At 43.4% G+C, this 13,805-nt stretch overlaps 1 protein-coding gene across 5 annotated transcripts in view; it reads right to left on the bottom strand.

Annotated features, from left to right (window-relative positions):
• The window catches only part of LOC133348736 (nitric oxide synthase 1-like), a 107,550-nt gene that overhangs the window by 14,617 nt on the left and 79,128 nt on the right, over positions 1 to 13,805 (bottom strand). For 4 of the 5 annotated variants that reach the window (XM_061561673.1, XM_061561672.1, XM_061561677.1 and 1 more), the window contains 5 exons: positions 13,711 to 13,778; positions 8,815 to 8,959; positions 7,424 to 7,528; positions 5,871 to 5,932; positions 1,587 to 1,733 (listed from right to left, as the gene is read on the bottom strand). In XM_061561673.1, coding sequence (XP_061417657.1) covers positions 1,587 to 1,733; positions 5,871 to 5,932; positions 7,424 to 7,528; positions 8,815 to 8,959; positions 13,711 to 13,778 — 527 coding nt within the window. The remainder of the gene's footprint in view (positions 1 to 1,586; positions 1,734 to 5,870; positions 5,933 to 7,423; positions 7,529 to 8,814; positions 8,960 to 13,710; positions 13,779 to 13,805) is intronic. The other variant, XM_061561674.1, reaches the window with a different exon arrangement.

Genomic DNA, 13,805 nt, shown 5'->3' on the forward strand with positions numbered 1-13,805 from the left:
CTCTACTCCAAGCCTTTAATGTTATAGCGAGGAGAGTCATCCTCGCTGACTGGAAAGACCATGAAATATATAGAAACGAAAAAACATGACATAATGGATAAAATTCAGCAAGTAAAAATACATCTCAGTACTGAGAAATATTAGTAAAAACATAATTGAACAGATATGTCTTCAGGACAGTGATTGGCAGATCCTACTGAGGGTAATGAAAAGTTCCATAGATTAGGATGGTAATTCAAGTAGGTTCTATCACCTTCAGTGGACATTTTGAACCAAAATCTAAATAGTCCAGCATTTTGTGAATCAACTAAACAACTTGGGTCAAAATGAGATAGGAGTTGAGTTAGGTAAGAGGGGACGAACCCTTAGAATTTTAAAGCAAAATTTGAAATCTACTTGAAAACAAACTCGGAGTCAAAGTAATGAGGCCATAATTGGAGTAGCATGGACATATTTCTGGCAGCAGCATTTTGTACATATTGTAGCCAGGATAATTGCTTTGTAGATATTCCAATAAGGAGAGCATTGCATTAATAGTTTTAGATTAAAGAATACAGTACACCACGGAAACTTCTAATTATTGATCCCAGCCTGGACAAAGAAAACTTAAACTTACCAAATGCATACCATAATAGTGTCTGCGCTCGATTCACAAAAGCGTCGATGATTTAAATCCAAGTCAAGGGTGTCATACGGCAAGGGTCGAAAAAGCAGGTACCACTTTCCAGCAAGTCTAAATTGGCAATTCTGTAAAAGACTGGCTGCCACCATGGAAATAATAATTGACACTTATAAAAACATGTTTCACCCAGAGGTCGCAAGGTGCTGTACAGAGCTAAAAGCAAGTAGGTAAATAACTCACGCAATTCTAAAACATAATATAAGCACGCAGGCTCATGATTTCACCACGGATACAAATATACCCCCACACTCCCAAAACACATAACTAAATGAACAAGGAGAAAGGCCTTTAAAAATGTGGGATATCCAATGCTGACAGCCAAGACTGGCGAATACTTGGGCAAGGAGATACTTGAATTGCATAGCTATCCAACGTGTTTTCCGGTTGTCATGCGTATTGTTCAGCATTATACCTGCCATTTCACTCCATGTTCTAGTAGCTTCTTCAGGAACTAATACATTAATTTAGTTTGACATCGCATGGCCAATAAACGCATCTCCTACACAAGTGGATAAAATATAGTTCCACCTGTGACTGTGGAGTAGGATAAATGGATTACATAATCAACTACTCGCCCATCACGACCATTGAACAGCAGCACCAAAACGATCCACCAGCTTACAGCCAGCGATCTTGAATGGCCGAAGAACCCAGACATCGATATACATATTAGTAACATTTGCCACTGTTACAAAAGAGAGCTGCTTATTTCTGAAAAAGCTCTCAATATGTGGAGCAAATTGTCGGACATCAAAACAACATGAGGTGCAATCCAAAAGCATACCAGAGAACCATACGGCACAACAACGAACATCTACAAAGCGTTACACGGACTTGATGGTGACTACGAAAAAAAACACAAGGATAACCAGGGGTGCGCGCAAACCAACATGCATGTCACTACCTGACATTGGCCAAGGGTCCCGCACTCTGCAGCCGCTCCCGCTCACCACCGGCAGCACCACCGCCGGTGCTGCTGCCAATGGTCTCCTGGGAGGAAGGGGGCACGTCTTTCCCTGAGGACACACTGTTAAAGCGAACCTTGTAGCTCCTGGAGGCCAACCCCGAAAGGGAGATGGTAGAGGTGGAGTGGTGATACCGCCGGTGCGAGTTAAGAGACAGGGTTAGAGGTAAGGTAAAGAAAATAGTATGGTTAGAGTTATGGGTTAGAGTTGTAAGAGTTACGATTTATAATTGTGGTCAGAGTTATTGTCGTGGTTGTGGTTCAAGTCGGGATTATAGTCATGGTGAACATGAAGGTTGATAGTGTTTGTGTAAGGTCATGGTTAGGGTTATGAGCAAGAGTTAGTATCAGTGATGGTTATAGTCATCGTCAGGGTTAGGGTTCGCATGAGAGTTAGGGTTAGTACCCGGGTTAGTGTTAGAGTTTGGGTCAGGGGTAAGATATAATTATGGTTTGGGATAATGTTAGGGTTAGTAAGGGTTAAAATTAAGGTGAAGATTAGTGTTAGGGTTTGTGTCAAGAATTTAGTTATTGTTAGCATGAAGTGTTTTAGATCGGGATATGGTCACGGGTATTGTCAGGGTTAATGTTTTGTTGGGGGTTTTAGTAATTCTTAGAGTTATGGTGTTGTGGTTATGGTCAGATTAATGGATTAGATGTATTGGTCAGGGTTATGTTGTTAGGGTTTCGGCCAGCGTTACGATCAAGGGGAGGGTAAGACACACAGAAGCGTGGAGAAGTAGGCACCAGTTAAACAGAAGCAGCCCCATTGCAGTGGCAGTCACAAGCAGCAGGAGGCCAAAGAAGCAGCAGCGATTTTATTGAAAGATACGATTAAGTTCAAAGAATCACACAAGCGACATGTGCGTAAATATATTTACGCATGTATTTAAACATTTATGTGCATGCATGTTTACGTACATAAATGAGTGCGTATGTGCAAATGGGTTACACATGTTACACATAAAATAGTTTAGGTGTATGCGCAATAAACGTGTGTGGTGTGCAGAGAATGCCGCGTGTCATTGCCAGAACAACAAATTTAAAACAGACGGACACACAGTTGTGCGGGCGTGGGGACCATGGCAGCGTTGGATGGGGAGTGGAGCCAGGACGGGCAGCAGCGAGGGGAGGGGCGCAGAAGGGGGGTGGGAAAGAGAAAGCAGGTGCCTCGGGGTCAGCAAATACAGCACACCACTGCACCACTCACCCCAGATTGGCTTATGCGGTCAGAGAGCCAAACAAAAGATTACATGGCTTTCATGGACAGTGCTGTAGGAAGAATTTTGGACTGTACTGAATCTCCAAAATTCTAAACAAACATAAGATCCAAGTCCGATTCAGTACAGTGCATAAAATCCGTGATCTGCGTCCATCTGTGAAGGATGTCGTTCCTGACTTACAGTATCCTGGAGTCTACAAACTAAGTTGCAGTTGTGGTGATTGCTACATTGGAGAAACGAAACGTCATGTTTCTGATCGTGTCCGCGAGCACAAGTCAGATCTGAAACACGGCAGAACTGATTCTTTGGCCGTTGCCGATCATTGCTACAACTCTGTGGGCTCTCATGAAATTGTCTTTTCCGAGACCAAGGTGCTCTGCAAACCTCCTGGCTACCATCAAAGGTTTGTACACGAAGCCATACAAATATACAAACACAGACATAATTTCAACCGTGATAATGGTTACAAACTGAGTAATCATTGGAAAGATGTGATTAACCATGCAAAAAAGATTTAACTACACTTATTTGGACCATCTTATTTGACAGACAACTATTACAGGTTATAGATAGACAGCAAGTTTTGTTTTACCAGGTTTAGTTTTTTCTTTTTTCACACTTTTGTTATGTAGGCTAGGCATAGTCACAAACCGCACCTCTCCATAACAAAGGCTCAGTCTTTTGTTATGCAGTCTATTCTTAGTCATAAGCCTCACCTTACCATATTAATAAAAAGTGTGCCGTACTTGGCCCTTCCCCTCTTCAACCATTATATATACGGAGTGGTAGCTCTTGTAATCTCTCATTTACTTGATACAGCTGTCGTGGCTGTGACGGTTCCACCTGAAGACGGAAGCTTGTGTTGCCTCCGAAACGTCGTGATTTTTATTTTTTATTTTTATTTTATTTTACTTTTATTAATTTTAATTTTAATTTTTTACCTACGTGACTTTACCGAAAAAACCTAAGAATATTGTAATCTGATTACTTGATTTGTCATCATTTATTTCATTAAACATGCATTCAGTTGCTTTAACCTGCTGTGAGCACGCATTACTCAACCCTGCTAATGCCATCCTTTCTTCTGTTTATTTGTCTTTAGAATATTTTTGGAATTTGCGAAATGAAAGTAATCATAAATAGTAAGACGAAGGTACTCTGCAAACCCACTGGCTATCAACAAAGATTCGTTGATGAAGCCATCCATATATACTGTATAGACACAATTTCAACCGAAAAGATGGGTACAAACTGAGCAATCATTGGAAGGACGTTATTAACCAGTTTAAATCAAAACTGGCTTTGATGTTTCCATCCTACATTCCGATGTTAGCAGTTATTTCCGACTCTCTGATTTTACATTAACAGGTTCACACTAACAAAGCCGCCGTTTACATTGACATGCCAATCTCTTACATTGACATGCTAACCTTTTTCTTGGTTCTTTCGGTAAAGTCACGTAGAAGGGAAGTAATAAAATAATAAAAATTAAACATAATAAATGATATAATAATTTTTTTTTTTAATTACCGAAAGAACCAAGAAGATGAATCCCTGCAGTCACGAAAGCTTTAAATCGAAATTTATTCACTCATTATTCATGAACTTGCTATTTGCTATTTTTGCTATCTGTGAATCGCATCTGGAACTTTACCTGACTTCATCGCAAAAGAAAAATAAAGTGATGCGATAAAGCGATCAGAGAGAATGTGATGCGAGAAAGTGATTAGATAAAGTTATGAGAAAGTGATGAGATAAAGAGATGCGAGAGATAGATAACTTATTGAAGCTTTAGAAGCATCTGCAGACGTTGCGCATACGAAATTTGTATGCCAATATCTTTATCCGCAAAATTTGCTATTCATGAGCATCTCTGGAACGTATCCGTCGCGAATAATGATTACAAAAATACTCCAGCACACCTAAGACTTTGCCGCAGCACACAGATGTGCCGGTTGTGAAACACTGGACCAGTCTAAACATTAGCCTGTCGTTGTAACATAATTTTCAGAAAATGAAAAACATCCATTATTACAGGCACAAATTGATGCATATATGGTGAGCATTAATAATTCATATTAATCGTTACACCCATAGTTTGAGCTTCACATGGACACTTATAATGCCAGAAGTGAATTATTAATAAAAAGTGAAAGATCTACATTTGGGATTGGAGGGGAATGCGCAGACTGGGTTTGGCAGAGGAAACTAGTCAAGCAGCCACGAGCCCTAGCCCTAACAAACTAGCCAGACATTCGTCCTCTCATGGACCCTTAATACTTGTGCCACTGATGAGTTCAAGTCAGGCCCCGTTTCCACTTTTCATCAATGTTTCATTTTTGGTGTAAAAGAGCCAGACATTAAAAACACTGAGTTGGTATTTCCGTGGTCATGTAATGCAGACGGAAGTCTCTCCTCTCCCCCTCGAGGGGCAGGGCTTCCGCCGGCAGTTTTCATCGTAGAATTCTGGCACTGGCGCTGAGACAGAATATTAATCTCTTCATAACAGTGGACCCTGGCGATGGCCACCGGTGAAAACCAGGCCTAACGTAAAATCGAAAGCAAAGTATTGAACCCAGGTTGCTGCAATTCATAGTACAGTTTGCTAGGCATCACATTGACTTTCTTCTGCATTTGGTATTAATTTTAGGCATGGCTGTACAGAGGGGAGACAGGAATTAATGGTGAGCAACATTGCACTGAGCACTCACAAACACAGCCACTGGAAAAATTAGCAAATTGATTAATGAGTTACAAATAACTTGGCTATGAAAACAGCGATGAGTAATCCCCTTTAGGCTAAGGTGATGACATCACACACGATGCGCGCGCTCGCCTCCACTTGAAATAATTACGTATGATGCCATCTCGTGATGTCCCTCGTGATATGATTGCAAATGAAAAACCTCTGATAACAACCACACATTACATAAGCCATGCATATGCATGAAATTCTTTTTTGTGTTTTTGTGTCTTCCTGTAATGACGAGGATGAACTCACTTGGGCTGTTCTTCTGCCGTCGAGTGCTGCTGCAGCATGGCCATCAGGGTGGACGAAAACCTCTGCAAGCAAGACAACGAGACATCATCCCAGTGCTGAATTACTCAATTGGGATTACACATAGCAACATCGCCCCCTACTGCAAAAAAACAATTATTAGCAGGACCCTCCTAAAAAAAGTATTTAGACTCAGTGAAGCCTCCTGGGTAAACAGGAATTATATAAATGAAAAATATAATGACCACGTACCAAACCCTGGTCCCCAACCCCACCATGCTCACAGGCCAGATCAGCGGCTGGTTATGTCTGCACCCGCCAGCCCCTTCACTCCCTCAAAATATTTTGATATGGCTCATAAAGAGCAAGAAAAGGTTAAGGGGAAGCCCTGCAATTAATTGCACTTGCCACTGATGGTGAAAGGGCCTCCGCTTTAGCGAGCTCTGGACAGTATTTTTGATTAATGGGTATTTTAACCTCCTCTTGTACGCTGGACCAGATGTTTTGAAAGAGGTGGGAATAACCACACTTTATCCCACCACATGCCAGCTGCCGAACAACTATCTGTGGTTTACCCATTCATATTGCTGGGTGCACAACATTTAAAATTCCTTGGGGATTTAACTAAATTGTTCATTGTTCAACTACCACGCCGAGGGAGATCGATCTAGCTACCTATGGATTGCAGGTCCAGCGTGCTATAATCATTGCACTATGACATTAGCCGTTGTGCTTATGTAGTGAGTTCAGCTGAGTCGCAGACGTACTCTTGGAGGCAACACATTTATCTAGCACCAACACACGGGGTAACTGCCCCTTAACAGAATAACAACCTGTGGTGGTGACCACCAGGCTAACTACACTAATTACTACGTAACTAGCTACAACGGACAGGAGCACAGCTCGGGTCCAGGTCCACGTGTTGGAGACTCGGTAGAACGTAGAACGTAGACGAAGGTTTCATCAGGATGAACAACAACCCCGACCCTTCTGGGGGACCCGGATTATATTCTCTGCGGCGTGACTGGCTCCGTCCTTGGCTACGACCGCCTTCCAGAATCCTCGGGCAGGATCTGGACCCCGACCACGTGACCACCCCTAGCCCCCATTTGCTACAATTTTCGTTATAGAATGCACAATTTATGTTTTTCCCCTCAACTACCCCAGCCACATAACCCTGATCCCATTCTCAAGCCCCACCTGGACCCCTCTCACCATCTTGCTCTTCCAGACAAAGATCCCCCATGTAGCCTTAGCGGACTGTTGGGGAAAGTGCTGTTAGCGAGCATGTATGAAGGCCGGCACTGCACACGAAGGGGTGGGTGGCCAGCACCATACCCGGTCGCCCCTGTCTCCCGAGTGGCGATGTTTACACACCGCACTAGGTGCTCATTTGTGGCTGAGTCGACCTAGGGGAGGCCCAGGACCAGTTCAGATAATCGTCACTGGTGATAGCCGTGAGCGGGAATCGACTCCAGGTCGCCAGGTTCGTAGAGTAGCACACTAACCGCTACACTACTGCTCCTCCAGACAGACACCCCCCCTCCCCAGCTCACCTCCCCATTCTCGGGGGGGTCCCCATTGCCGAAGGTGCTGGTGACGACCAGAACGAGCGCCTCGTGCTCCAGGTCCACCGTGTCGTAGTCTTGCATGCACACTACCTGTAAAAACAACGCACCATCATAATTAGCCATGATGAATCCACCGGGAGGTGAAGGGCTCCCCAAACCATCACAATCTCTCACGATCCTGTATGGATCCTGTAATGTAACAATAATGTTATCACTCCATCTCCATGATGAATGCCCTCTCAGGTGTTCCCTCCTTTGACTGACACTCTGTAATTAGTCTCGACCACAGGCCACAATCCCTTCTAATGACGTGTCCTGTCCAAGCTCACTTATCTTTCCTTGCTTCTTTGCAAACTTTTTCACATTTTGTTCAGACAAAATTGTCAATGTACCTGTACACATACTTGTAATACATTTACTATGAATAACATGATGCCCTACATAAAAAAAAAACCATATAGCCCCATGCCAAGTCTGTCATGGGGTTTGTTTGTTTTCTACCATACTTCACAAAGCTGAAAAGTGTGGGATGGGTGAAGGAGTTGTCCAGAATAGTTTCAGATATAATTTCCAACTAATGTTAGCCATGGCCAGGAAACAAAATCAGGTCCGCTGGGTTCATAGAGCAGTGGGCTAACCACTGCACCACCGCTCTACCGCTAAATGAATTGCATGAATAAAAAGTCACAATATTCTTACATGACTTACATGTTTTCAAATCACACAGTCGTTGAGATGTACATTTCTGAAGAGTTTCTTTTCAAACCAAATGTTTTTTTGCGGATCATACTTTTCTAATGATTTAAAATCATATTATTTTTTTTAATTCCAATTGTGCTATCAGCATCATGTCATGAGATGAGGCCATTCCCATTTGGAACTCTCAGGCAGCAGTGCACCACCCTGTGTTAGACAACAGCCGTGAAAATATATTATATTATTTATCATGCTTGTTAATTCAGGAAAGCCTCACGGAGTCTCAAGACACTTTTTAGAAGGGTCTTGCCAAGTTATTACAGTAGGGGGTGACGTGATATGTAATCTCAATTGATTCATGTGCAGGTAATTTCCAGCACTGCAATGTTACATTTTGGTTTTGTTACTATGGGAGGAATGCAAAAAGCTCTGAGTAACCCCATTGAAAGCATGGGGAGAACGTGCAAACTCCACACAGAAAGGCACCAGAGTCAGGAATCAAACCCAGACCCTTCTTGCTGTGAGGCCCTAGTGTTACCACTGTCACCCCACCACCCAAATATTTAATTAACATTTCTTAAAGCACTTTCATTGCCTTTCAGCTACATACATTTGAAGAACACCTATTGAGCTCACTTTCAATTACGATCTGAAATTCGCTATCGTGTCAGCTGACCCACCTTGGCATCAAACGCATGCAGAAAGATCTCGCAGAGCGTCTTGGCGTACGCCTGTGACTTCCCAGTCTCCGTGGCATACAGCACCGTGGCCTTGACGCGCCGCGCCATAGCCTGTCCCATCAGCTTTGCCGAGAATTTGACGGCCCTGGGGAGAACGGGTGAGGGGTCAGACACACAGAACACATGCTGTAGTCAGCACTGTTGGGCCAGCAGGCTGACGCAGCATTAACACTAGTACCGCATAGGAGAAATGGCCTGGGTTTGATTGCCAACTTGGGTGCCTTTATGCATGAGTTTCCTCTAGGTCCTCCACTTGTCCTCCCCATAGCTAAAAAACATACAATGTAACTGGTATTGGCCAAACATCCCATTGCTGTAAAAAATATTTGAAAAATTACTCAATTGGTATGACACACAGCAACATCACCCCCGACTACAGGACCTTCCTGAAAAATAGTATTGAGACTGAGTGAGGTTTCTCTGAGTAAAGCACTATTATAATCATAAGTGAGGCCAGATGAAGATGATGACTAAGCCCTCCCTGCAGCAGGTGAAACCTTGTTGGTAAACAAAAGGCTGCCCCAATTTATTACCATGAATATCCATATATTCAGCTGCCTTGTACACGAATATATTTTGTATCGATCCCATCAATGTTCCAAACCTCTTTTGCTCGAATTAACATCACTTACTTGGGCAAAATTATTAACAAATTGAAAACCCAGTTAAAAGACAAAAATACAGACCCAAACTTAAATCAAACATCAAAAGGCAAGATTCTCATCTGTCATGGGACATTGCTGAAAACCAAATTCCCATCTCTATTCAACAGCTGCAGGTAACATTTTCAGCCCCTCTACAATGTGCATTCATATATGTTACAAACATAAGAAATGTAAGCACATATACATGCAATGACATATACAAAGACAAAAATCCCCTATATCTCCATATATATAAAAGGCAAAGTTGTGAATATGTGTGTCTGTTCAAAATGTTTAGCGTACTTCCCGACATGCAACAAACTAGACATTTGCCATGTGGGTACTTTCCAGACTGTACACCAGGGGTCCTCAAACTTTTTAAATAGGGGGCCAGTTCACTGTCCCTCAGACCGTTGGAGGGCCGGACTATAGTTAAAAAAAACTATGAACAAATTCCTATGCACACTGCATATATCTTATTTTGAAGTGAAGAAACAAAACGAGAACAAATACAATATTTAAAATGAAGAACAAGTAAAGTTAAATCAACAAACTTGCCAGTATTTCAATGGGAACTATGGGCCTGCTTTTGGCTAATGAGATGGTCAATGTCCGGTTCCATATTTGTCACTGCTAGTCGTAACAAGTGATGCAAGTGTGCATCCGTTAGTCTAGATCTGGTTGGAGATTTCAAATGTTTCATTCTGGAAAAAGTCTGTTCACAGACATAAGTGCTGCCAAAGATGGTTGCCATTTTGAGTGCATGGTTCCTGAGATGAGGATATGTCTCAGAGGGGAGAGATGCATAGAAATTATGAAGGCTGCTTGACTTGAATGCATCTTTCAGAGAGTCACAATTCTGCAGTTCAGCCAGTTCCATTTGGTAAATTGTATCCACATTTTCAATGTCAATAGAAAATGGGTTACGGAAAAGCTGTATGTCCTGTTCATGGAGATGAAGCTCTTTAAATCTAAATTGGAACTCATTTTGCATTTTTTCCAGTGAATCCACACATGTTTTGTTTGGGAATGCAACCAATGGTTTTTCCGCTAACAGATTTTGAGTTGTGGGGAGATGGCAGACGTTTTCCTTGTTCACTTGTTTGATGAGGAGGCCTAATTTTACTTCAAATGCTTTGACATGTGATTGCATATCACAGATGAGCTTCCCCTTTCCTTGAAGTTGCACATTGAAACTGTTGAGTAGCTCTGTTACATCTGTCAGAAAGGCAAGGTGCCATTTCCATTCTGCATCATTGAGCTCTGGTACTTCTTTGTTTTTTGAAAGCAGAAAAGCTGTAATCTATGGAAGTAAGTCATAGAAACGTTTCAAACCTCTCCCTCGACTCAGCCAACTGACTCCTGTGTGGTACAGAACATCTTCATAGTCAACATTTAGCTCAGACAGAAATTCCTGAAATTGTCTGTGGTTTAGTGCATGAGCTCTAATGAAGTTAACACAAGATACCACAATTTTCATAACAGAGTCCCACTTCAGTGATTTACTACACAGCGCTTGTTGGTGGATGAGGCAGTGTATGGCTATTGGATGAGAATGGTTATGTTTGTCCATCTCTTGGTTAATGCGAGCAATTACTCCTTTCTTAGATCCCACCATGCTAGGAGCACCATCAGTTGTCACACTGGCTAGTTTAGCCCAGTTCAGCTCCAAAACATTCACAGTTTGGCAAACCTTTTCATAGATATCCTCTCATGTAGTTGTTCCTTTGATGCTTTGCAGTGCAGCAAGCTCTTCTGTGACTTCGAAATAGTCATTCGTCCCACGAATAAAAATTAGAAGTTGTGCAGAATCACGAACATCATTGCTTTCGTCGAGTGCCAAGGAAAAATAGGAAAGTTTTTTTGTGGAGTTTTGCAAATGCTGATGCAAATTGTCTCCCATTTCTTCAATCCTCCGTGTAATTGTAGGTCCTGAAAGACTCACTGTACTAAATAAATCGGCCCTCTCTGAACACATCTCTTTGGCAACAGAAAGAAGGCATTCTTTAACAAATTCTCCCTCCACGAATGGTCTGCCAGTGCACGCTATTAGCTTGGCAACTTGAAAACTTGCTCGCAGTAATGAAATATTTAGCTGCTTCTGCTTCACAAAAGTATTTTGCTGAGTTGTTAATGTATTTTTCAGTTTTAATATTTTATCTTTTCTCCCTTCTCCGACCAAACAATCATATTTATCTTTATGTTGAGTTTCATAGTGTCGACGTAAATTGTATTCTTTGAACACAGACACTATATTCTGGCATATCAGACACACAGCTCTTTCCTTGTACTGCATGAAAAAGTAATCATAAGTCCACTGTTCTTTGAATATCCTACACTCCGAGTCATTTTTTCTCTTTCTTGACATCATTGTTTCCTAGGGAGTCAAAATTGCTATTAGTAAAATACCAATATATATACAGCGCCACAAAAACAATATACCAGCAATAACTTTGCCCACACAGAGACATACAGACTGCACTGCCCATCAATGCAGTCTGATTGGGGGAACTCCGCTTTTACCCCAGGCTCACACTGGTGCGGGTGCCATTAAAAAGTTAATTACACCTGCAGTTTTGTTCACAGATCGCAGTGCGATCTGCGAACTCGCGTAGGAATCTGATCGCATGGGGGAGAAGACCCATGCGATCCGATTCCACTGCAGGAAAAAAGAAGGCACATGTGCCTTTTTTCTTCCGAATCTAATGCAAGTTCAGCCATACAAGCAAATGGCTGAACTCGCACTGCTCAGAGATCGCAACAGTATGAACCGGGGCTTACACAACATACAACATATAACCTCATACAACTGAATAGCAATCAGAATATAAATGCACTTACTGTCATTTAAATTGGGTTTCCTACTCCTCGGCTGTCTGTCACTGACCAGCACGGGAAAACAGCAGGCAGCCCCTCCAGAGATCAGAGATCACTCTGTTATTACCCCTCTATCATTTACTCAGCGGTGCGTGTGCTGGGGATCTACATCCCCAGCACACAGGAATATCACTGGGAGTGGAGCCGAGGGGCAAGTGAGGGAGCTGAGGGAGGGAGAGCCAGTCAAGCGCAGCCAGGGGAGGGCTGGCAGCCTTAGGCCTGGGGGGCAAGTCCAGTCAATTGGCCCATTGAACCATTCACCAGCGCAGCCCAATGAGTGCTCACCACCGCAGCCCAATCAGTGCCCACCACCGCAGCCCAATGAGTGCTCACCACCGCAGCCCAATTAGTGCTCACAAGCGCAGCCCAATTAGTGACCATGGGCCGGATAAATGTCCTCGGCGGGCCGCATGTGGCCCGCGGGCCGTAGTTTGAGGACCCCTGCTGTACACCATGCAAAAATTATACAAATACACTTTTTTTGGGGGGGGGGGAGCTCAAGTGAGCTGTGACGTCAAATCTGTCACGTGACCCACGCATGTGGAAGCGTAACGCATTGTAGTGTAGTGGTTAGCGCGCTGCGCTACAAACCCGGCGACCCGAGTTCGATTCCTGCTCACGGCCACCACCGGTGACGATTATTTTAACCGGTCCTGGGCCTCCCCTAGGTCGACTCAGCCTCAAATAATTAACTAATCGTGTTGCTGGCCACCGACCCCCTCGTCCCCTATATAGCCTACACGACCTGGTGGGGCTAGTGCTGTTAGGGAGCATCTATTAAGGCCGGTATGCCACACGAGGAGGTCGGTGGTCGGCACCATGCCTGGCCATCTTTGTCCCCCCACAGCTGACATGTACACACCACACTAGATACTCATTTACGGCAGAGTTCACATAGGTGAGGCCAAGGACCGTTGCGAGGAATCAAATTCAAATTGCCGGATACGTAGCACAGAATGCTAATCACTATGCTACCACTCCTCACAATCAGAACACACCAATGCAGACATAGGCACACATAGTCATGAACAAACACACACACACACTAAGGCCTGTATCCTTAGTCACAGCTCAGGCTTAGCTCTGGCTCAAGTGAGCCAACTCAAAGCAACGTTTAACTTGAGCCAGCTTTAAGCATGGTCCCAATCATAATCAGAACAATCCTTGAGCGGAGCCTGAGTCAAGCCATGGCCGAGCCACTCATGCAACTTTGAAAGAAACTGAGTGGCTCAATTTTGAGCTGAGTCGTGTTAGAGCCCAAGCCAGAGCCAAGCCGTAACTAAAAATATGACCCAAAGCTGCAATCTTGCCATACTCAGCCAGTTTCTTGAAACTGATCACTTTCTTCTTATTTGCTGACTTCCATGTTTTCCAGGGTGCCGGCTGGCAGAGCGGGCAATGGGGGTGGCA

This window comes from Lethenteron reissneri, chromosome 28 (assembly GCF_015708825.2).
Source record: "Lethenteron reissneri isolate LAM-NWPU_2019-01 chromosome 28, ASM1570882v1, whole genome shotgun sequence".
Classification (NCBI taxonomy): Eukaryota; Metazoa; Chordata; class Hyperoartia; order Petromyzontiformes; family Petromyzontidae; genus Lethenteron; species Lethenteron reissneri.